The following is a 25,255-nucleotide window of genomic DNA, read 5'->3' on the forward strand; positions in this document are numbered from 1 at the left end:
CCACCTATCTAACAGATGCCCAAATGATTTCTCGGTGACTGGGAAGCCGCTGGAAAGAAGCTTGTGGCTTTCCTGATGGGCATTTGATTGAGCAAACAAGGGGAAAGTGTCCACGCATTTTAGCCCTTGCAAACACTAGAATAGCTCTACGAGCATTGAGAGAAGACCCAGACGATATCACAAGGATTCTTGTCACCGCAATAGCTGATTTTCTTGCTCGACAAGGTGCTAAGATGGGAAACACAATCATCCTATGCACAAGAATTCTCCTAACCGCTCAAGATCTTCATAGCAAAAGGATAGACCATGGAGGGTCCATCAGAGTCGGGAGCACTCGAGGAGGCAGATAGAAGATAAACATGGCAGAATTGTTGAGGTGCTCTCACCAGGGTCGGATAGACATTTTATGGCCGGCCTGGAAGGATAAATCCAAGTGTCCGTGAAGCAACGATGCTCTCGTAAAAGTTTTGAAGCATGGACTCAAGAGCTGACATAGACATCGACAAATATTAGACCTTAGATCAAGATTCTTTACCCATGACTGTGGACCTATCGGGGGCACAGACGTGATAATTTTGGAATAAAATTAATTTTTATCCTAAAATTGGGGGGCATGTGTTTACACCAAAATTTGGAAGAAGACTCACAGGGACTCAAAAACACCCAAGATCATGTCATCAAGGAATCAATTGTGTGCAGATCGGAACTAGCTAATTCGAATATAAAACTAGAATCGGCTTTCTTTAGATAGCGCCAGTGGATAACGACAAAAGTTATGATCGGCGCTAGGACGAGACATGTTGGACTCTACAAAAAGGGAAAGATTAGAGTCCAAGTTATCTTAAATTAGGAATGTTTTCTCTAGGGTCAAAAATTATGATGAGTCATGCTTAGATAGGAGTCATGCGCAGGTCCCGGGTATAAATATCAAACCCCGACTATTGTAGAAGACACACAATCAATCAAATACTAGTTATTTAATTTTTTTGTCTCCGGCCACCCCTTAGGAGGAGTAGAGTAGATCTCGGCGAGTTCTTCAGTAAGTACGGCTACATCGATCCGGTCGACCACCACTGCTTATCTATAGGTACCGTCATGGCTTATACCTCTATTCGTACGGCTGCATCGATCCGGTTGACCTCCACTGCGACTCTGGTATAAATTAGTTATCGACTCTTGTCCAGTTCAAATACGGCTGCATCGATCCGATCGACCTCCACTGCTCGAACTAGATTAAGGTTAAGTTATTGGCTCTATCTAAGGGTGGCGTTCCTTCAGATAGATTCACTAAGTTATCGATGTTGCTTATTGCTTCCATTATTTATTTAATTACAGCAATATCACTTCGCTTGATTGGGATTGATCTAGATCGGCCTTATATCTTTTTTAGCCCATCGTTTGTTAATCTAAATTGATCTAATTTGCACTTTAAACGACGAGTTATGTTTTTATCGGCTGTTTTATATCAATCTTAATCATGCATGGCGTGCGGTTAAGACGTGACTGATCTTAAGTAGATCTATTGGCTAGCGAAAACCGTTCCATAGCCCGTTATCACGGCCTATGTGATTCTGCCTCACACCCCACTGTTAGCACCGTAGAGTGGGGATCGTTACTTGGTAGATCTATTTCTGAGAGGGCATGATCTTAACTGTGCGCTATGCTTGAATCAGTTGTTTTAGCCGATATCGAGCGCTTTCACGAACAGTTCACATCATGAGATCGTTGAAGTAGGGATAGGTTGAAAAATGTGTTAGCCCCAGGATGTTATTATTGTATTACGGCCTATATGATTCTGCCTCATGCCCTACTGATATTAGTAATAAGTTAGGGTCATCGAGTCTATTGTTGTTTCTACGGCCTGCATGATTCTACCTTATGCCCCACTGGTCATAGCGATAGATGAGATCTAATATGTTCATTAGATCTATCTTTATTAAATGGTTGAATGGTGATGAGCTGTTTCTTTTATATAAACGGGGTTCAGTTACTTGCAGTCATTGGCTTAGCATGAACTAATTACTATTGATATCCTTTTGCTAGTGACCAATATTTGTCTAAATAATGATATTCATCCTGAACAATAACTGATTCTTCTTACACAACCCTATGAGCTTTAACCAATTTATTCTTATGAATATGCTGGAATCGACTATTTAGTCGATCTCCTTTCATATTGGCTCTCAGAGCCGCACATTCAGGACTGTCTGGCAACACCGGCACATTCCACCCTTAATTACTGATAAACTTTCTCTCCTTGTCAATTGTAGGGTCAAATTGATTGACACGTCTTAGGAGGAGCGCGCAGGATCGACCACCCCTGTGCTGAAGCTAGGCGGATATCTAGCTCCATCGAGTAGACCCTTTCGGCTTGCTCATGTGTCCTCGGCATGGGATGAAATTCTGTGTCAACAACGAGAAAATCGGCAGCATCGTTGTCCTTTCGGGGGACGTGATGCAGCTTGATTCCCTGGAATTTGTCCTCGAGCTTGCGCACGTCTTGGCAGTATGCCACCATGAGGGGGCTTTTGTAGGACTCCTTCATGACCTGATCGATGACCAGCTCTGAGTCACCATGATCGTAGAGTCATGTAGCACCAAGTTCGATGGTGATGCGTAGTCCGTTGATGAGGGCCTCGTACTCTGTGGTGTTGTTTGAGGCTGAAAAGTGGAGGCGGATGGCGTAGCAGAGCCTACTCCTGTCTGGGGAGATCAAAACCACTCTAGCCCTCGATCTGGGCTCCATGACAAACCTGTTGAAGTACATTGTCTAGTACTCGTGGGTGATGTCTGGGGTCGGTAGCTGCACCTCCGTCCATTCGACAACAAAATCTAGGAGAGCTTGAGACTTAATGGCAGTACAGGGGATATACCTGATGTCGTGGCCCATGAATTCAAGTGCCCACTTGGAGATCCATCCCACAGCATCGCGGTTGCAGACGATGTCTCTAAGCGAGTATGAAGTGACAACCATGACTTCATGGTCGGTGAAGTAGTGCAGGAGCTTCTGGGTCACCATCAGCACGGCGTATAAGAGCTTCTACACCTAGGGGTACCAGACCTTGGGGTCGGTGAGTACCTCCCCGACGAAGTATACGAGTCACTAGACCTTAAGGTGGTGTCCCAGTTCCTCCCTTTCGACGACCAGGGCGGCGCTTACCACATGGTTGCTGGCCACGACATAGAGGAGGAGGGGTTCTCCTCGTTCGGGAGCGACGAGGATTGGGGCCAACGTTAGGGACGCTTTGAGGCTGTCCAAAGCATGCTGAGCTTCCTCAGTCTGGACAAAAGCGTCTGTCTTTTTGAGGAGCTTGTAGACTGGCATCCCTCATTCACCGAGCCAAGAGATGAACCGGCTTAGAGCGGCCAGACAGACGGTGAGCCTTTGCATGCCCTTGACGTTGCATATGGGGCCCATGTTGGAAATGGCCATGATTTTTTCAGGGTTGGCCTCGATGCCACACTCAGACACAATGTATCCTAGCAGCTTCCCCTTTGGAACCTCGAAAACACATTTCTCGGGATTCAATCTAATGTTGAACCTTCGGAGGTTCACGAACGTTGCGGCCAAGTTTGCGATTAGGTCGCAAGCTTGAGTCGTTTTGACCACTATGTCATCAACATAGACGGCGATCGTTGGTCTTGGTCGCTCGACTTGATCAGGCTGATCGAGCGGGTCGATTTGGTCAGCGAAGCACTGCTTCATGCACCTTTGGTAGGTGGCGCTAGCATTCTTTAGGCCGAAAGGCATGGTTACATAGCAGTACGAACCATACGGGGTAATGAACGAGGTCATGAGCTGATCAGACTCTTTCATTGTGATCTGGTGATAGCCCGAGTAGGCATCCAGAAAGGAGAGGATCTCAAACCCAAGGTGGAGTAGACTATCTGGTCTATGCGTGGCAAAGGAAAGTGATCCTTTGGACATGCCTTGTTGAGGTCAGTATAATCAACGCACATTCTCCATTTCCCGGTCTTCTTTTTAACAATAATAGGATTGGCAAGCTAGTCAAAGTGGAACACCTCTCTGATGACTCCGACTGCCAGGAGTTTGTCGATCTCTTCGCCTATGGCCCTGCGCCTCTCGTCGTCGAAGTGACATAGGCACTGCTTGGCGGGATTTGAGCCTAGGATGAGGCGCAGTGCATGCTCGGTGACCTCCCGCGGTATGCCCAGTGTGTCAAAAGGCTACCATGCGAAGACATCACGATTGGTGCGCAAGAAGTCGATGAGCTCGCATTCCTATTTGGCCGGGAGCTGGGTCCCGATCCGCACCATCTTGGTTGGGTCGGTGTGGTCGATTCCCACCGCCTTGGTTTCCTCAAGTGGGCGGAAGACTATCGAGGAGGTTGGTTTGTTGCAGTCTGGGACTACCGAGGTCGACGACTCTCTGAGCCACGGGAGCTCGGATGAGTTGACGACCGCGGTGGTGAGCTCGAAATGCTTGTGGTCTCACGTGAAGGCGTGTGAGAAGGCGTTGCTCATGGTGATGATGTCGTTTGGTCTCGGTATCTTTAGCTTGAGGTAGGTGTAGTTGGGGATCACCATGAATTTGGTGTAGCATGGCCACCCCAAGATGGCGTGGTAGGACCCTAGGAAGTCCACCACTTCGAAGGTGAGGACCTCTGAGCAGAAGTTGGCTCGATTGCCAAACATGATGGGCAGGTCGATCTACCTGAGCGGGTATGCCTACGCTCCCAGGATCACCCCATGGAAGGGAGAGCCCGCCAGGTGGAGTTCTGACCGGGGGATGAGCATGGTGTCGAGGGTGTCGATGTAGAGGATGTTGAGGCTGCTGCCTCCGTCCATCAGCACCTTGGTGAGGCGCTTCTTGCGGACTATGGGATCAATGACAAGCGGGTAACATCCTGGTCTCACGACGTGGGAGGGATGGTCCCTCTGATTGAAGGTGATCGGAGACTCCGACCAGCTGAGAAAGGAGGGGATGGCCGTCTCGGCAGCGTATGCGTCCCTATAGCGCACCTTGTGCTGGCGCTTGGACCAGATGGCGTCAGATCCACCGAAGATCATGATGCATTCCTCAGGGTCAGGGAAGCCATCTCCATCCTTACCCGCCGCGCCTCCTTTCTTGGCTGCTGCCTCTTTGCCGTCTCCTTCTTTCGGCCAGCCAGCCTATCATAGAAAACATTTGAGGAGCTCATAGTCCTTATAGAGGTGTTTGATGGGGTAGGCGTGGTTGGTGCATGGGCTGTCCATGAGCTTGTTGAAGTGGTCAGGCAGTCCCTGTTGGGGCTGCTTGCCTGTGCGATCATCCATGGCGACCAACGCAGTGTTATCCGATCAGCGCTGATCCATTTTGTTCTTCTTGCCCCTCTATGTGGAGGGGCCCTTGTCTTGGTCCATGCACTTGGCCTTGCCTTTGTCCTGGCCTCCATTGAAGATCACTCCGACTGCCTCCTCATTGGAGGCGTGGTTAGTGGCGACGTAGAGCAGGTCGCGGGTGGTACAAGGCTTTAGGCAGCCAAGCTCGTGGATTAGGGACTCATAGGTTGTCCCAAAGAGGAATGCGCTGATGATGTCCGCATTGACGACATCAGGGAGAGAGTTGCATTGTTGGGAGAACCTATGAATGTAATCCCGTAGGGACTCGCTGGGCTCCTGCTGGTAGCTCTTGAGGTCCCAGGAGTTTCTAGGGCGGACATACGTCCTCTAGAAATTTCTCACGAAGACCCTCTTGAGGTCCGCCCAGTCGCGGATGATGTCGTGTGGGAGGAATTCAAGCCATGCCTGAACATGTTCCCCCACACAAATGGGGAGATACTGAATGATGAAATAGTCATCATCCACCCCTCCGGCTTGGCAGGCGAGCCGGAAATCTTTGAGCCAAATACCAGGGTTTGTCTCCCCGATGTACTTGGTGATGTTGGTGGACGATCAGAAGGGTTGTGGGAATGGGGCTCTTTGGATACACCGGTCAAAGGCCCATGGTCCTAGGCCCTCAGGGCTGGGACTCCAGTCGTCTAGCCAGCGACCATGCTTGGGGCGCGTTTCACCGCTCCCCTTGATGGTTCAGCCGGGACCCGTGTCACTTGCCCTCATCGCCGCCCAATGGACGTCATCATCATGCCGGGTCTGATGCTATTTGCTGATGATGCTATGAGCATCTTGGTGTGGACCAGGCTGTTCGCGTATCGACGGTTGGTGTAGAGCAGGTGCCAAGTAGGATCGCGGTGTAGCCGCTGCCTCCTAAGCCGCACTTGGTGGCTGTAGCGGCAAGCGGATGGAGCAATATGTCTGGCGTGTCCTGACTCCCTTGGTAGGGAGAGAGGGCGCATGTCGGACTCACGATGCAGAGCTTTCCACCTATTGAACGGCGGTGGCTTCTACCAGCACCTGGAGGTTCCGGAAGACCACCCACTCCTAGGGGTCAACAGGCTCAAGAACGCCGCGTAGAAGCATTGCCATAGCAGTGATGTTCTGACTAGCCCATGCGAACTATGGGGGATCATTCCCCTCATTCATGATGTCGTGTTGGACCTGGCGGGCGTGACCCTAGGTGCCGCCCACCAAGTCATGCACATAGGGTGCAACATGCTGCACCAAGCGCACCGGCGTAGGCAATGGCTGGTTCTGTCGACGTTTTCATAGTTCCTTGGCGTGCTCTTACGCAAACGTGAGGGCCCCCACACATGGGTCTAGAGGGGTGTGAGTCTGCATAGACTCCACAACCACCGGCGGCTATCCCGGAGCATCCACCATAGCACATTCCTAGGACAGACAGTGGCTAGGTGCCACGCCGCCGATGCTGAAGCCGTCGCTCTCACCCTCGTCATCCGGGAGTTCGTGGAAAGTGGTAGGAGCATAGCTCGCCACTTCCATGAATTCAGATGTGAGAGGGGATGGCACCAGCATCCTTCAGAGCCCCCGAGTGCATGCGTCCATAGGGAACGCGAGCCCATAGGGTAACCGATTGTACAATGTTTGTGGTGCGGTCAATACGGTCCCTCCGGATAATCGGCAGGAGATAGTAAATAGAGAGTAAATAATAGTATGCACATTACTCACACTGGGGTTTGAGCAGAGAGTTTGCTCGGAATGAAGCGCAGATGCCTCATCGTTGAAGTCGTCGTGCATCCTGGAGCCGATGGAGGGCGCCCCTCTAACAGGCGCTGGAACGAGTGCCTCCTCACGGAGGTGTAGTATGCCGAGCCGGTCGGCAATGAAGTCTAGGCTTCCGAAGAGGAAGGCCTAGGACGGTTGGTAGACAGGTGGAACCCACATCCCAATAGGTGGGAGTGTGGGAAACTCCAGTGAGCTGAAGCGAGTCGTATCGCTTGAGCCTGCCATGGCGAAGGTGGCGGAAAGGTGGGCCATCCGATGACCAAAAAGTGTTAAATGTACAACGTCTTCCCCACGTACGGTGCCAACTGTCGGTGCAGAAAGTGACCAACATGTAAAAATTTGTAGTTTTGCCATACGTTGTGATCGGAGGTGGCCTAGCACTCAATGACACCAGGTTTATACTAGTTCAGGCAACGTGCCCTACGTCTAGTTTGAGTCGGTCGGTGACTTTATTCCTGAGCCCAGGTGCTCGAAGTTTGCAGTGAGGTTACAAATGAGAAGGAGAAAGATGGGGGTACAAGAGGTCCAGTCGGACTCTGGTCAGAGGAGCCGAGAGTGGCGGGAGCCCCGCTATGCGCTAAGTGTTTGAGCGTGTGCTCGTGGTTTGAACCTAGAGGTTCTATTGTTGTGTACTAGTGAACTTGATTGATCTAATGAATCTATCTGTTAGAAGAGAGTACATCCCCTTTTATAGATGAAGGGGATGGCCTTACAAGTGAGAGGGAGGAAGTACGTTTGCTGCTAAGTCTTGCTTCCCACGCTGGCGGGTACAAGATGATGATAGGCGCCCACAACACTGTTGAATGTCAGATGCACATGGGAGGTTACATCGTCTTCTTCAGGTATGGCAGATGTCGGTACCTGCCATACTGTTAATGCTAGAGGCATGTGAGGGGTTTTACCATGTTCGCCTGGTACAGTAAATGCCAGCGCCCACAACACTGTCGATGCCCAAAGGCATGTGGGGGAGCCTTACCATATGGGAGTTAATGGCGCCCACAATATTGTAGGGGAAAAAGTCAGCTCCTACAACACTGCTTGGGTTCTGTCATGCTAGGGAGGCCGCAGAGTAGTATTTCTGCAGGTGTATAGGGTATGGTCCCCGGTATTGCGGTTTGACTTGTGCGCCCTACCTTACTTTCTCCATCCGTTTCCTGGTCCTTACCGAGCGGGCGTCTCTGGTCGGTTGGTCCCAGTTGGCTCTGATCGCGCTAGTCGGAGAAGAGCAGTGAGTAGGGGTTTGGTGCATCTCCGGTCGGAGACGTGGGTTGGAGTCGGAAGTGGTGTTTGGCCAGGCCTTCCGGTCGGAGAGGTCATCCGGTAGGCGGGCTAGAGACCGAAGCGAGCGCTCCGGTCAGAGAGGCGGGCCGAAGTTGGAAGCGGGTGCTATTCCTCCTCGGCCAGGCCTTCCGGTCGGAGATTGGATTGCCCCTCTAGCCTATCATTTAGGTACTTGGGCCGGCCCATGAGTTGCGCATTGTCGGCTTAGGTCGAGCCTTTATTGGGAAGCCAGTCTATGAGGGACCCTGGATTTATAAACCTGATAACGTGTCACTGTCGTGGATGGACTTCATCTCCTCCTCCATCGTGACAGCCCAATTTGGGTCATTGTCTACTTCCTTCAATGATTTGGGCTCAACCACGCTGACGGCGTGTAGCTTGGCCTCCATAGCATCATGGTGCGCAAGCCCAAGCAATGCATCCATGCCAAGGATGTTGTCCAGCATCCAGTACCGGTGCTCCTCCTCCTCATCGTCATCAGCATCAAGGTTTGGGTCGACGCTGAGCGGCGTCGCGAACTCAACCTACATCCTCTTGGGGGCGATCGGAGAGGCAGGTGACGGTGAGGCCGGTACGGGCGGTTCCGGTGATGGCGTGGGCATAGGCAACGTCGAGCTTGGGGGCGGTGCCACAGCGGGTTGATGCCGGACCTTGTACTCACACTCCATGGTGAAAGGCTCCTTGTCGGCGCTGGCTGAGGTGTCTCCCTAGTCCCAGCACGCTCTCTCATCGAAGACGGCATCACGAGAGATGTGGATGCGCTTCATGGTGGGGCCGTAGAAGCGGTATGCCTTTGACCCGCCCTCGTAGCTGATGAAGACCACCTTTTGTCTGCGATCGTCGAGCTTGGTGAGGTGTGGGCGGAGGCACTTGATGTAGGCGACGCACCCGAACACCTTGAGGAAGTGCACAGACGACTTCTTCCCATACCACGCCTGGTACGTGGTCTTGTCGTCGAGCGCGTTGGTCGGCGCTCGGTTGAAGAGGAACACAGTGGTGTGCACCGCCTCACCCCAAAAGCAGTCGGGCATGCCGTGTGCGCGCAGGATACTTCTTGCTATCCCCATGGTCATCTGGTTCTGGTGTTCCACAACACCATTTTGCTGCGGCGAGGACGGCGCCGATAAGTGGTGCTTGATCCCTTCACCTATGCAATGTTCACCAAATTCTACTGAGCTGAACTCACCACCATTGTCGGTCCAGAGCACCTTTAGCTTCTTTCTAGTCTCCCGCTCGATGTAGGCCTGGAATGACATGATCTCCACGGGCGTGTCTGCCTTCGTGCATAGGAGCGTGAACCACATGAAGCGGCTCATGTCATCGACAAGCAACAAGAAGTAAACATTCTCAGCTGGGGTCGGTGGTGAGATCGGGCCGCAGAGGTCACCATGGACCAGCTCGAGCTCCTCCTTAGCACGGTACTTCGGTTTGCAAGCATCGTATGTGACAACTTGCGTGAAACCTCCACAATTTTTTATCACAGCCTCCACATATGATATCTTGACATCTTGACAAGTTTCATGATTTTCAGACTTCGTTTGCTTTTTATAAAATTTAAAAACAACTCGACCACAAGTTCGTGGTCATGTTTCGTGAACAAGATGTTTGAAATTGGTGGTCTGTTCCTGGATACGGTCTCACATTATACTAAATAACATGAATATCATTTTTCCATTAATTTTTTTCAGTATTCGAATGACTAGCAGTTATAATTTAAATTGTCCAAGAAAATTCAATTAAATGAAGTAAATTAAAGAAATATAGAAAAAGTCCGAGAAATGTGCCACATTGGAACATGGAGTACCAGGTATTGTCTGAGGACTGTAGAAAAAGTTTAGAGGTCAAAAGTGAAAAAATGGTTTGCCGAGTGTCAAAAAATGACACTCGGCAAAGGAGCCTCTTTGTCGAGTGTCAGGAGATGACACTCGGCAAAGGAGTCTCTTTGTCGAGTGTCAGGACCTATGGCACTTGACAAAGATTTTTTTTAAAAAACCCCTCATTGCCGAGTGCCTGGCCAGGTGGCACTCGGCAAAGAATTAAAAAAAACTTTGCCGAGTGCCAGATCAGGGGCACTCGGCAAACAAGGCATTTAACCTCCCGGCCCAGCCGGCCCACACACCGCACGCATGCACACACGCACGCCCGCGCCCGCGCTGCCGTCGCCGCCCGCGCCGCGCCAGCGCCGCCGCGCGAGCCCCGGCCCGCGCCAACCCACCCGCGCCGCCCGTGGCAGCGCCGCCGCTGCCCTAGCCCGCGCCCACACCAGCCCCGCAGCCTCCCCCGCCCATGCCATCGTGCCAGCCCTGCCACTGCCACCCCCGCCCGCGCCACCGGAGGAGGAGGAGAAAGAGAGGAGGAGAGGAGGAAGGAGGAAGAGAAGGAGGAAGGAGGAAGGAGGAAGAAGAAGGAGGCGCCAGCCTCGCCGCCGCCCCCACCCCCGCCCACGCCCGCGCCATCTCCGACGCTTCTCTAGCCGTCGCCTTATCCACCGGCGCCCTAGCCCCTTCACCACCACCGCCCTACGATGCCCACTAGGTATGCCCTACCATCGTCGTCGTCGTAGCATTACTAGTAGTTGCAGTAGTAGTAGTGGTAGAGTAGCAGTGGTGGTAGTGGTAGGAGTGGTTGTGACATTGTTATATATATGTGATTGGATATAATCTTGTGCATGTCGGCCATCGTGCCATTCATATATATGTGCATGTCGGCCATCGTGCCATTAGTTTTCTTGTAGGTTTTGGAAACCTCACCGTGCAGGGGAGGTGCTGCCGAAATTTTGTATTGATAGTTTTATGTTTCTTTTTTTGTAGAGAAGAGCCCGTCTGAGCGGAGCCGGAGTACCTCGGCGACCCCGATCGCCTTCCTCGCCACTGCGGGTCTGCCTGCACCGCGTCGCCTCACCACTGCACCGACCTGCCACGCCCCCGCTAGCCTGACTACACCGCCACCCTAGGTATAACTCGTCTTTCCGTATCATGGTCGTAGATCACGTAACCTAGTTAGGCGTCTCCCGTTCAAAAGAGATACGGTTGGAAATATGTAGATATTTCCATATCTAAAACCATATTTGTTTTGAATTGTCCATGTTTTTTGGACAGCCCGCAGATGCGTAGGTGGGGTTAGTTTCCATGGTCTGCTTCGATCCAAGACAGAGTTTCGACATCATCTCCCTATTGTTCTCCGGATACACACTCTCCCTGGTAGGACGTGTATTTGGAGAACACCAGGGAGGTGCTGCCAAAATTCTATCTCGGATAGGAGTAGACCATGGAAACTAACCCCACATACGCATCCTCATGTGGGATTAGGACCTATCCTCACCTATTAGATAGTAGGAACATCGTGTAGATGCAATTGATGTTTGTATTACTCATCGCTATATATGTTAGAGGATGGAGAATCGTGGTACACGGGCTGTGCAAGTCAGGGTCAGGTCACCAATGAATGGATCGACAAGACCGATGCTTTCTTGGAACGGGCATTTGGCGTGGCTGCTAAAGGAGCAAGTAAAATTTGTTGTCCCTGCAGCACACCATCAAGGCAGCCATAGCCTTAGCGGATACGTAGAAACATGGGTACGCAAATTCATTTATTTATTCTAACGCTCAATTCTGCATGATTTCTAATCATCTTGCATTTTTTCTCGCAATCGGCGTCACGTGGTGGCCAGCCTTGCTCCATCTTCAAGGCATTTGCTATGGCCCACAAGGGTAAGGCGATGTCCGACGTCAACTACAACCCGGAGGACGGGCCCGAGGCATACAGCAATGCGACCGTCCATAACCGCCTCAGTGAGTACACATCGATGGCAAGGGAGGTCCATGGGTCAGAGTACGATCCGAGCACTGAGGACCTTGATGGAGAAGTCATCATGAGGGTGGGCGGAGGCAAGAAGCATGGGTGGTACAGGATTGGCGACGACACAATCGACTCGGCCGCTACTCCCAGTCTCTCCTAGATTCGAGCAAGCAGCACGAGCAGGAGCCCCGCCATACGACCCCGGCAGGACACTTCACACCACCGGGTGGAGGCACTCGAGGTTATTCCTGGTTTATTCGTCGTTCATTAGTTTTTTCATACCTTTCCTTTGCATTATTGTAACATTGGGGTGAATATATTATAGGCCCAGCTGGAACAAGAGAGGAGGATACGGGAGCAGATGCAGGCGAAGATGGAGATGGTGGAGGCCGAGCGGGAGGCCAAGCAGTGGAGGATAGCGGAGATTCTTCAGTACATGCAAAGTCTTGGTGCCGCTATGGGTGTAGCTCCACCACCTTCGCTATTCGCTCCACCTCCACCTCCACCTCCTCACTATTCTACTCCTGTGAGTATAAATGTTTTAGTTTGTATGTTCATGCTTACATTCAAACCTAGTGGAGTATGAAAGTTTTAGTCATGTATGGTATATATTTATCTTGTCTCACACATGTAATCTCTTCTCCTTTGTGCAGAATCAATTGGCGGCATCGAACGATCCTCATGCTTCAGCGAATCCTTCACCAAATTAGTGATGATACTTGTGGTTGTTAATGATACTTCTATTTGCAATTGTGGTTGAGGATGATGGAGCACTTGGATTGCTTGTGAACTTATTTGTGATATATTATGAGACATGTGACGTTTGTGATATATATGTGGTGTTGGTGATATATATGTGATGTTGGTGATGTTTGTTATATATATCTTCTGTTTGTTTGGATGGGATGTAAAAATAAATAAAAAAGGTTGTTTTCAGTCACTTTGCCGAGTGCAATGGCCATGACACTCGGCAAAGTGACCATCTAGGAACTACCTGGGAACATGCTTTGTCGAGTGCAATGGCCATTGCACTCGGCAAACATCACAGGTTTGCCGAGTGCCACGGGCCAGGCACTCGGCAAAGGTCGCCACTTTGCCGAGTGTCTTGTCGGCGACACTCGGTAAAGTGGCCACCTTTGCCGAGTGTCTAAGTCAACGGCGCTCGGCAAAGCGGGTACCTTTGCCGAGTGCTTGACCTTGACACTCGGCAAAGCCGCCGTCACGGTGGCGCTCGCCGTCATGGCCACTTTTCTTTGCCGAGTGTCGGATTGGCACTCAGTAAAGAGGTCTTTGTCGATAAACTGTTTACCGAGCGCCCTTTGCCGAGTGTAACACTCAGCAAAGGCTTTGCCGAGTGTATATCGGCCTTTGCCGAGTGCCTCAGGCACTCGGCAAAGAAGCCGCCTCTGGTAGTTTGCGCTTCTGCTTCACCAAGACACAGTCTTCACAGACTTGATCATCGTGATCGATCGCCGGTAGCCCCTGCACCAGTTCCTCGCATCCCAGCTTGCGCAGTGTCTGGATGTTGAGATGCCCGTACCGCTCATGCCAGTGCCAAGTGACATCGCCGACATGAGCGGTGGGGCACACCGGGGTGGTGATGTTCATGTCGAGGTAGTAGAGCCTCCGCAAGGAGTTGTCGCCGTAGATCGTAGAGATGCAGGATGCCAGACTCGATGTTGACCTGGAACCCGTACTCATCCATGTGGCCAAGGCTGATGATGTTCGTGGTGAGGCAAGGGATGTAGTAGACCCCATCAAGGCGATGATGTTCCCCGGACTTGCTGGAGAAGAGGACGGTGCCCATTCCTTCGATGGCGACCACCGACCCATCACCGAACTTGATAGTTCTAGTGACGTCAGTGTTTAGCTCGGCGAAGACATTCCACGACCCCGTCATGTGATTCATCGTGCCGGTGTTGAACACCCAACGGTGAGGTCCCACGGCCTCCTTCTCTTCCTTGCTCTTGAGGTGGAGGACCTTGCGTTCGTCGAGGTGGACCCGGGTCTGCGGATCGACAACAGGCGACGCCAGCCTTGGAAGTGAAGGGGACTTTGGCGGCGTGGTTACCTCAATTTCCGCCGCGATGTACATCAACGCCCCTTATTCTTCTTCGGCCTGTGCGACGTGGGTCGCGTCCTTCTTCTTCCCGCGGCAGTCTTTGGCCTAGTGGCCACTTTTACCGCAGTTCTTGCAGCGATCGCCGGGTGGTGGCCTCCCGCCACCAGCATTCCCGGCACCCGCATTCTGGCCATCGCATCCATCATGCGATGAGGATCCTACACTACCGCGCCCTCGGCGCTTCCCGTGGGTGCTGGAGGACGCGGAGCCGCTAGAGCTCTCCTGCTCACGGCGAGCCTTGTGACGCGCCTCCTAGTCTTCCTCGCAGAGCACCAGGCGCGCCATGGCGTCCGTGATCTGCTTCGGCTTGGTGCGCTCCTCGAAGACACGTAGCCTCCCGATCACCTCCTCAACCATGACGTTGTTCAGGTCGAGAAACATCTCGAGGTAGACCGCTGCCGGATTCAGCCGATCGGGCACCACCTGCAGCAGCTTCTTTACTACCTCAGCGTCGGTGATGTTGTTGCCGAGGGAGCCAAGATTGTTGGTGAGGTTGGTGATGCGGATGCCGAACTCGTCGACGGACTCGCCTTCCTTGAAGGTGATGTTGCCGAAGTCCCGGAGGAGCTGCTGCGCGATGGCTTCGCTCGCGCTCATCCCCGATCCGCATGTTCTTAACCGTATCCCAGGCCTCCTGCACTGTGTCCTTCCTGGTGAGAGTGCTCCAGAGCTCAGAGGGCACCGAGCGCAGGAGACCCGCCATCGCCTGTCGATCATCGTGGTCGTCGATGTCGTCGCGCTCCTTCCCAACGCCGTGCAAACGACGTCCCAGACGCCGAGTGTCTGGAAATTCACCATCATCACCGATGTCCATTCCGGATAGTTAGTCTATGTGAGCATCGGCCACGCTACGTTGGCGGACGGCCTCTGGATGATGCGCTCGGTGACGCGCGGCCCGGCGTCCCGGGTGCGCGATCGACGCGAGTGAGAGTGGCCGCGACGTCATGGCGAGCACGAGGACGGATGGCTCTTCTTCTCGCCAGAGCCATCACTAGGGAGCACCTTCTTGTTGGACGACTGCGACATGGTGGTGGCCTGACCTGGCTCCGATGCCAATTGACAGAATCCCGATCACAGCGAGAGCAAGAGAGAGTGGATGAACGCACGCAAACACAGGTGGAACACAAGTGATTTTGGTGCTTCAAAGCGGCAGCTTTTCTGTTGATTGAACTCGCATTAAAAAGTCATTACATGCAGGTTTACATGGCCAGCAATGGCCGAGTCAGTTGCGGCATGGGACGTGCCGCAGGACATGCACAGCTTGGTCACCGTGCGCGCTAGCCACGCACAGGCACAACGCTAGTCCGCTTGATCTCTATCCTAGCTAAGTATAGACTATGTGTTCAGGAATTATTCAAACAGGCTCGACTCGGCAGATTGGGGGAAGGAGTCAAGGAGGAGGAAGACGTCCGTCCCTGTGGGGTCCCTGTCCCTCATGACCCACGGCACGCGATCCATTCATAGATTCGCGGCCTTGCATGGCCTGGCCCGGCCCATTAAATAGGCCCATGAACGACCGTCCCAGACTTGTCATCATCAATCAACCAGGTTCCAAAATGAAAACTGTCTTGTGCTGAGTGGTGGCTGAATGTGTATCGATGATGAGAAGGGCAACCGCAAGCTAATAATAATTTTATTACTGCTAAATACAAATGTATATTCTGGCTTGCCTACTTGGCCAGCAATAGCATGGCATGGCATCCTCTGGTTCCTGCCAACCTTCTTCAGGCTCCTGTGTTGTGAATTGTGATGAATGAATCACGGAGCACAGAGAAAAAACAAAAGGGACAAAAGGAATCCGTCCGGGCCGGAAATGAGAGGAACAGCCGTGTACTCCATCATCACCTAACCATTGGGATTCAGAAATTCAGTAGCTGATCGATGATGACTTGTTCGGAATCCTCGCTCATCTTCTTTGACTTTCAGGAGAATATATAATAATGTCGACTCGACGACTACTTGGAGTTGAGTTGATGCGCGCCTGAGTCATCTCCATTATCCTCCGATTTCGATGCCCATTGCTTGTACAAACGTTTCAGAAAAACATTTTGAGGCCATTTTATTTGGCAGTGCCTTTTTTCTTTTTGAGCGGGTCGGATTTTCCATAGGAATTGATTAATTCTTCTGAACTAAACAACAAAACCCATGCACAGTTCTAGTGGACAGCAGATAAAAATTAATTTTCCATTTACTCTAATAGTTAGCAGCTAAATTTTTTTCTTCTAGTTACTCTAAAATCAATTCTTGCTTGCTAGCCACCCTGCTACCCCACTAGAATCACTGCACGAAAAAAAATCAAGAACCTAGAGCCAAGAATTATACCAAACATGCCCTTCCGATGATGAATTAGAATTAAATTGCTTTATGAGAGCATTTCTCTAGTAGAATGTATACTCTAATCCACAGGAAAAAGGTTTATTTTCTTAAAAAAATCTTATAAATAAAAATATGCTTCCAAAAAAAATCTGACTTACCGACGAAGATAATTTATACATGATCTATTTAACTTTCTGCGCTAAATAAGAATTATAACTGAAAAAAGGAAAGGAAAAGAAAGAAAGAAAGAAAAAGGAGGAAATTCTGTTGGGCGAGCCGAAAGCCGAGCCCGAGGCGCCGCACCAACTTTGTCTTGTTGTTGATTGATGATTTCCGTCCGCGTCCGCATCCGAAGTCCGAACTCTCCTCTGCTCTGCCTCTGCTTTTGCCACCCTTTTTTTCTCCAGCCCTGCCCGCCGCCGGCCGCAGCCCTTGGCTTGTGTGCTTGCTTGGTGTTGCTGGCTGCGGGGTGCGGGAGCCGGGAGCCACAGCACTCCACTGCATCCCCCGGTTCGTCTCCTTCGCCTTGTTCGCTTTCCTCGCCTCCCCCTCCCCCTCCCCCTCCCCCTCGTCCTCGCCCCGCAGCAGCCATGCCAGGGGACCACGGCTCCAAGGTCGACATCTCCTTCGCCGGCCGCTTCACCGCCAGCGCCATCGCAGCATGCTTCGCAGAGGTATGTACCGTCTCCCACCTGTTTCCCATCTCCCCCGCTGCTGGATCGCGATCGCCCCCAAATCTGGCTTGCTCCCTTCCATTTCCTTTTCCTTGCCGCCGCCGAGACCCTCCAGATTCCAAGGAGGATCACGCCGCCCATCCCATCCCATCCCCTTTAATTTGTTGCATCTTCTCGCTCGCAGATATGCACCATCCCTCTCGACACCGCCAAGGTCAGGCTCCAGCTTCAGAAGAACGTCGTCGCCGCTGCCGCCGGGGACGCCGCGCCAGCGCTCCCCAAGTACCGCGGCCTGCTCGGAACCGCCGCCACCATCGCTAGGGAGGAAGGCGCCGCAGCGCTATGGAAGGGAATCGTCCCGGGCCTCCATCGACAGTGCATCTACGGGGGCCTCCGCATTGGCCTCTACGAGCCTGTACTGTCCTCACCTCCTCAATCAACTAGTAGTATCTATTCTCTCATTAATTGATTAAAAGCTGATACATTTCGTTCCCTCCAATCAACTATTCATTGCTAATTTCCAATGCCAATCCAACCAACCACTTGCCTTACATTACAGGTCAAATCCTTCTACGTCGGCAAAGACCATGTTGGAGATGTCCCTTTGTCCAAGAAGATAGCCGCCGGCTTCACAACTGGTATGGTAGGAATATGATGGATAGGCTCCCAGACCTGACCAGATGTTGTGTTCATCTTCATCCACTATTTCTTCCATTCATCCGTTATTACTCTTCTCATAGATTCATGTACACGCCAAAATTTCACACCTGGCATTAACTAAGCAATCCTCTTCAAAATCGAAGGTGCCATTGCTATCAGCATCGCCAACCCCACTGACCTTGTCAAGGTCAGGCTCCAGGCTGAGGGCAAGCTTGCGCCTGGTGTGCCACGCCGCTACACTGGCGCAATGGATGCTTATTCCAAGATTGCTAGACAGGTCTGCGCCCGCATGCTCTTGTCCCTGCTAACCCTTCGCTTGCTTTATTTTGCTACCAATCAATAAAATTAGAGGTTGGCTCTTATTATATGTGTGATGTGCTTGGCTCATCCTTAGGAAGGGATTGCCGCTCTGTGGACTGGCCTAGGACCAAATGTAGCGCGGAATGCTATCATCAATGCTGCTGAGTTGGCCAGTTATGATGAAGTCAAGCAGGTGTTGTGTGCTTCTTTTAAATTCTCCTCAAATAACTCCATTGGCTCTTTCATTCACTTGCCTATACAAACTGTCTTTGCTGCAGACAATTTTGAAACTCCCTGGGTTCAAAGATGATGTGGTCACCCACCTCTTTGCTGGTCTTGGTGCTGGCTTCTTTGCTGTTTGTGTTGGTTCCCCAGTTGATGTGGTAAGATGTCCTCTGGTGCTCAGTTCATTTCCCTTTTGTGGCAGTGTAGTCAAACATTGTTTCTTGTCTGTCCAACCTTTAATTATTTCTTCCTACTGATACTTTCTATGGTATATCAACTCCCAGTATTAAACTGAGGACATGCTGTGCATGATAAAACATTGCCAGTCTCTCTTTTGTACCCTTGCCGGTTAACCTATTCAGACTGTATGCCAAATTCCCACCAAGAAAATTCAGCTTAGACTGTCCCTTGATGCCACAGGTTCAGAATTTGGATCGATCGTAGTCTTCCACCATAGCTATTGTTTTCCCTCTTTCCTCTTTTTGTGAGGTCCACTCTTACAAAGTTACAATTTAACTCTGCTTTTCATGCGCGGATTCTAACTTGTGGCCTTGGATGCTTGTTACTTCTCTGGAAGTTATCTAGTACTTTGTTGTGGTCATATCCCTGGAATATTCTGTGTTATTGAAAAATTATTGGACTCTGAAATAATGGCTTCAGTCTCTGCCTGTAGATGAAGTTTCTACCTTCCTCAAGTGCAACTGAGACTGATAAACAGTTACCTTCTTGCAGGTTAAGTCGAGAATGATGGGTGACTCAGCCTACAAAAGCACTCTCGATTGTTTTGTGAAGACACTTAAGAATGATGTATGTCTCAGTTCCACACTGCTACTCATGTTATGATTCTGGGTTCAAATTTAGATGTGCAGAAAATATACAGATATGACCTTCCACTGAACACATCTAATAGTTGCAGTAAGAATATAAGGTGTAATCCCATAAAAAATCATATAGCATGTAATGCGTTCATCACCAGGCCTCTCTTGGAGTTTATTTGACCTGATAATAGTATTCACTGTATCATGGTGATAACCATGTGGCATTTTCTCAATATTTGACATTCTAGGAGCAGTTTTTTTTCCCCTTCCCAGACCTGCCTTAGGCAGTTTTTCCTTTTTAGAGAATTTGACCTGATTGAACAAGAATCTGTCTCCGTACTCAAAGTGTGTTGAGTCGTGCACTGTCTTATTCCACTATGTAGTGTCCATTTTGTTTCTTGACAGCACATAGGAGTTGCCTTTTGTGCCCTAGCATGGTGCAACTAATCTCTGGTCTAGGTAAATTTGTTCTTCAGAATATACTGAATTTTTCTTCCTTTTGCACCATTATTGTTGTACCTTCCAGAGTTGCTGCAGCATATTTGAACTTTGATTTGTCAATTTAGTTGTATTGACCGGGAACTGAAAAATCTGTTTATGATATAGAGCTACTCTATTGTACGTGGTTAGTGTACAATGAATTCCAGGAGGCAGGCATTAGCTAATGATTGGTTTACTCTGCAGGGCCCTTTGGCATTTTACAAAGGCTTCCTGCCAAACTTTGCAAGACTGGGATCTTGGAATGTGATTATGTTCTTGACATTAGAGCAGGTAAATGAAAATGAACCCCCATGTTCTCTCTCTCTCCACCAGATATTCAGCAGAGTGGAAGTATTTGAGCTTGATCAATCCAATATTAACACATTGTTTGTTGATCTTGTCAGGTTCAAAAGCTGTTTGTGAGGAAACCGGCAAGCTGAAGATAGAGGTTTTGCAGCCAGGTGGCGTACAATGACGCACAGTTTTTCTTCTATAGACAAAAGGGAAAAAAAATTGACACCTTCCCCTGAAGAATTGGGGAACAAGGACAAATCTGACACCTCAATTGCGAGAATAAGGTCCTGTTCGCTTCACTGAAAAGCCATGGCTGAAAGTATTGTTCGCTGATTTATTATGAGAGAAAAATATTATTCCTTTGCTGAAACAGTACGGCTCATAAGACAAGCGAATATGGCTTAAATCACAGCGGGCAGTTGCATGATCCCTGAACGAATAAATTCACAACTAGCAAACAGATGTGAGTAAACAATATGTGGTGAATGTTGGAACTTGAACTGCTGTAGTTCGATGGGGGGCCTGTTAATGATGAGCATCTGGTGCATATTTCGAATCGATTTAATGTTTTGTTTTTCTGTACTTGTACCGAAATGCTTTGATCGGTATGACGATCAATGTGTGTGAAGGGTAATCCAGGTGATAAATGGTCTGCACTCTGCAGTGCTTGATTGTTATGTGATATCATGAGAATGAATGATAGTGGATTCATTGATCGTGTGGGAGCAGATGCTGCTTGTCTTTGTTATTGTACTTAGACAAATAAACATAATGCAGCTGTTTTTACTGAAGAAGCAAGCAGATGCTGCTATGGTGCTACGCACAAGGAGAAGCAGAGCATACAACAACAAACACAGCAGTGTGCCCTCGTGATTTGGAGAAGGAAGCAGTACTCCAATTCAGATGTTGCTCCTGATCTTCATCTTGCCGAAGAGCGAGTGCCTCCCCTCGGCGACGACCTGCCCCGTGGCGGCGTTGGCGACGAGGACGTGCGTGCCAGAGTAGGCGCCCTTGTGTCCGAGCGCTCTGGCGGTGATGCGGAGGGCGTCCCCGGGCGCGGCGGCGGCGAGGTCGACGAAGTTGACGGACATGTCGACGGAGACCTTGAGGTGGTGGCCGTCGGACACGGAGGCGGCGGAGCCGATCTCGTCCACCAGGGCCACCACGGCGCCGGGGGCTATGTGATTGTCGCCGGCGGTGAGGCGTGCGGGGACCGTGAAGGAGCAGAGGATGTGGCCCGGGCGGATGCTCTCCACGCGGATCCCCTGCAGCGCGAACCCCTCGAAGAAGCTGGGGCTGGGCTCCCCCCGCGCGACGGTGGCAGCGGCAGCAACAGCAGCTCGTCGGTTCAGCGCGTCCACCAGCGCGCCATCCTCATCGCTCACCCTTACCTGCAGCAACGCCTTCAGGTCATGGTTATCAGAAGCCGCCATGCCTCCCCCTTTGCTTGCAGTCAGCAGTTTGCCTATCCCTTCTTCCCCTTGGTTGGGAACTTGGGAGCCCCTAAAAAATGGGGTGGGGAGGAGCCGGAGCAGGACAAAGGGGTGGGCCCACATGTCAGCTGCCGCAACTGCAAAGCGATCAATGTAGTATGATATAACGTTTTTGCCCCGCCGTTATGTCAGTCACTGTTCCTGTTTCTCCTCGCTTTAGATTTAGGTCCGTCGGAATCGGATTCAGAGGAGCCGCCGCCGCCGCCATGGCTGGCGCTGCTTCCTGCCCAACTTGACGCTGCCCCGTCGCTGCCCGCTCTGATCCAAATTATCCCCAGAACAAACAGAGACAAGCCAGAGACCCAATGGAACTACAACAAGAACAAGAATCAGCAGGGGAGCACCAGGAAGGAGGGGAGGAACAGCTCGCCCAAGATCTGGTCCACCGCTTGCAGCGAATCCTCCACGACGACCCCCTCATGTTTGCTTCTTTCCTAGCCACTTTTCTTTGTCCGTTTCTTGATTCCAGTTCCCAAACCAGAGTATGATACTAGATCGATACTTGTATGAGAACCCGACTTAAGTTAATAATTCCATTCCGTTCCATTCGCAGTGATGAGGTGGGGTTCTTGCTCCCAACACAATTCTGCTCACTAGAAGATGACGATTCCAATTCCCAACATCCGGAGCCGCCTCACCACACAAGGTACTTGTGGTGCAGAGACCACAAGCTCGCCATCTCCGCCGAGATCCTGCCCAGGATGCCTAGCGCTTGTTCAGTTCAAAAAGAGTTCAAAAAAGTGCTACAGTACTCGTCACATCGAATCTTGCGATACGTGCAGGAAATAGTAAATGTAGACGAAAAAAAACTAATTGCACGATTTGGTTGAAAATCACGAGACGAACGTTTTGAACCTAATTAGTCCATGATCAAACACTATTTATAAAAAAACAAAAATACTACAGTACCTAAATTCCAACTTTCCCTCCGACTAAACATAGCCCTGCTGCAACGCAAGGGATGCCCCGCTATCCCCTACTCATCTCATGAGGCACACCAAGGCCGTGTTTAGTTCGGCCCCGGATTCGGCGTCGCCAGAATCCTAGGTACTGTAGAGGCACTGTTGAACACTGTAGTATTTTTTTTTATTTGATAATAGTTGTCCCATCGTTGACTAATTAGACTTAAAACGTTCATCTCGTAAAGTACAACTAAACTGTACAATTAGTTTTTGATTTCGTCAACATTTAGTACTCTATACATGTACCGTAAGTTTAATATAACGAGAAATCTTCTTTTTACATAGTGCCAAATTCTAGAATTTAGGGAACTAAACATGGCGGCACTACTCATACTTTGTCCTGACCTACTTACCGCATGGAACTCCAGGTACGCCCATGCTGTCAGCTGTCACTCACAGTATGTATGCTTAAGGGGCGTTTGGTTCTACGGATTAAATTTCAATCATGTTATATCGTACGTTCGGATGCTAATTAAAAGGACTAAACATGAGTTAATTATAAAACTAATTACATAGATGGAGACTAATTTACGAGACGAATTTATTAAGCCTAATTAACTCGTCATTAGCACATATTTACTGTAGCACCACATTATCAAATCATAGATTAATTAGGCTTAAAAAAATTGTCTCGCAAATTAGTCGTAATCTGTGTAATTAGTTATTTTTTTAGTCTATATTTAATACTACATGCATGTGTCAAATATCTAATACGACAGGAACTAAAATTCGATGCAAGGAACGAAACAGGCATTAACTAAAGGATTCACCTTGCGTTCAATTGATGAGTACTGCAAGCCCCATGCACCGGAAAGAAGAAATTCCAACTCCAAATAGGGTCTCTTCTTTCCTGCAGGAAGATGGTGCTGTCAGCAGAGTATGATTTCACGAAGCTCAAGGATGAGCTGCAATTGTGTGCCTTGATCCTTTCCTACTCGCCGAAGAACGAGAGCACATGGAGCCATAGGTACACCCGGTCCTGCGCTTGTCACCCCAGCTTGCCCATGGAACAAATCCTTTCAGACAATACCTATCTATTTGGAGCTGATTTCTATAATAAAATAAAGGCACAATTGTCTGTTGGACATCCAAAGTGATGGTCCTTCGCTGACGGACATCCACTTTAGAGCATTTTGCAAGAAGACACTCTGGTTCGGTGAAATTAGGCCACAGGACACTGCGGACCGGTTATAGCCGGTTGAGGAGAGAGAACAACGGTGAAATGACATTCTTGCCCTTGCCGCTTTCTTCTTCCTTTCTCCCTTTCTCTTTTTTCTGTTTCCTGCCCCACAGTTCAAGCAAACAGCAGTGCGGAGGAACGACCGGTCTCCTACCAAGCAAACCAAAGGGCGTTGTCGCGTCGTTCTGCTGAACACCTAGAGCAGCGGCGCAGGTGGAGGCGAGCTGGTTCTTGTGGTTGTGCATCCACACCTTGAGCACCTGGCGCTTGACCCCGATCTCGTTGCAGAAGCGGTCCAGGGCACCATCGTCGTTCCGCTGGATGCGCTAGCCCTACTTCTCCGCAAACTCGTGCATCCGCTCCTTCTGCTTGGGCGTGAACTTGGTCCGAAACCGCTTCCGCCCGATGCTGCCGCTGCCGCTACCCCCGACGCTCCTGGGCATGTAACCGACGCCGAGGCCGATGCCGAAGTCGTCCGTGCGCGGCGGCGTCTCGGAGCCGGCGCGCGTGTCGAGCCATGGGGGCGGGGCGGCGACGGCGACGTTAGGCATGGCGTGGTACGGCAGCGCGAGGTCCGGCGGTGCCGGCACCGGCACCGACGACGGGAACAAGGCCTGCAGCGTGGCGGCCGCGGCTTGGTGGAGGTAGTGGTGGTGGAAGTGCTGCTACTGCAGCGTCAGCGGCCCGGGCGGCGCGGGCAGCGCGAGCCGCAGCATTAGACGGAAGAAGACGGGCGGCGCGCACGACGAGCCCGGTGGCGCCAACGCTGCGGCGGCGGCGTTCTTGCGCGGGGACGAGGACGGCGTGGCGGACGCGGCGGACCTGGCGCCGCCATCGCTGGAGCGGTCGTCGCGGTCGCGCTCGGTGACGGGGAGGACGAAGGAGATTCGGCCGCGCAGCTTCCACGAGCAAGCGAAGGCGGAGTAGCAGCCCCCCCATGGGTCCGGCGGGGCCACGGCCACCCTGCCCTCGGCCTCGGCGCGTGTGTGCGCGGGGACGCTGGGCTGGGCTGCGCTTGTTGTCTTTGCTTGCTTTGCGGGTCAGAAGCTCCCCCTCCACCTCGTTCGGTTTGCCGCGAAACAGAAAAAAAAGAGAAAGGGAGAGGAAGAAGAAAGCGATAGGGGTAAGAATGTCATTTCACCGCTGTTCTCTCTCCTCAACCGGCTGCAACCGGTCCGCGGTGTTCTGTGGCCTAATTTCATCGAACCAGAGTATCTTCTGGCAAAATGCTTTAAAGTGGGTGTCCGCCAGCGAAGGACCGTCACTTTGGATATCCAACAGACAATTGTCCCTAAAATAAAACAACATGGAGTTTAAAGTTAACTGTCTGCCACAGGAGGTGGGTGATAAAACAAGTTGCAGAGCAACATCAAGATATGTCGGAGATTATAGAGAATGAATCAATACTAGTCAAAGAGATAGCAGAGGTTATAAACTTATAATTCCCGAATACTTGCTTATTCAAGCTGCTAACAATGTCGACTTTGACTGAGCTCATCATATAATTCCCGAATACTTGCTTATTCAAACATGTTCGTTTGGTTGTGGCTTGTCGTAAACGATCGTAAA

The 25,255-nt window shown here is 50.8% G+C and overlaps 2 protein-coding genes and 1 pseudogene across 2 annotated transcripts; 1 reads left to right on the forward strand and 2 right to left on the reverse strand.

Annotated features, from left to right (window-relative positions):
- The first annotated feature begins 16,932 nt into the window (after positions 1-16,932).
- LOC136484213 (mitochondrial uncoupling protein 1-like) lies at positions 16,933-20,616 on the forward strand. The gene is made up of 9 exons (XM_066481437.1): positions 16,933-17,274; positions 17,459-17,689; positions 17,834-17,912; positions 18,078-18,211; positions 18,329-18,427; positions 18,513-18,617; positions 19,192-19,266; positions 19,962-20,048; positions 20,162-20,616. The coding sequence occupies exons 1-9, from the start codon at positions 17,191-17,193 to the stop codon at positions 20,195-20,197; spliced, it is 930 nt and encodes a 309-aa protein (XP_066337534.1). The 5' UTR covers positions 16,933-17,190; the 3' UTR covers positions 20,198-20,616.
- A 128-nt stretch (positions 20,617-20,744) lies between these two features.
- On the reverse strand, positions 20,745-22,017 carry LOC136484214 (uncharacterized). Its single transcript, XM_066481439.1, has one exon. It carries the CDS (start codon positions 21,605-21,607, stop codon positions 20,951-20,953), a length of 657 nt encoding a protein of 218 aa, XP_066337536.1. The 5' UTR covers positions 21,608-22,017; the 3' UTR covers positions 20,745-20,950.
- A 1,677-nt stretch (positions 22,018-23,694) lies between these two features.
- LOC136483940 (uncharacterized) lies at positions 23,695-24,888 on the reverse strand (annotated as a pseudogene).
- Between the last annotated feature and the right edge of the window lie 367 nt (positions 24,889-25,255).

This window comes from Miscanthus floridulus, chromosome 9 (assembly GCF_019320115.1).
Source record: "Miscanthus floridulus cultivar M001 chromosome 9, ASM1932011v1, whole genome shotgun sequence".
Taxonomy (NCBI): Eukaryota; Viridiplantae; Streptophyta; class Magnoliopsida; order Poales; family Poaceae; genus Miscanthus; species Miscanthus floridulus.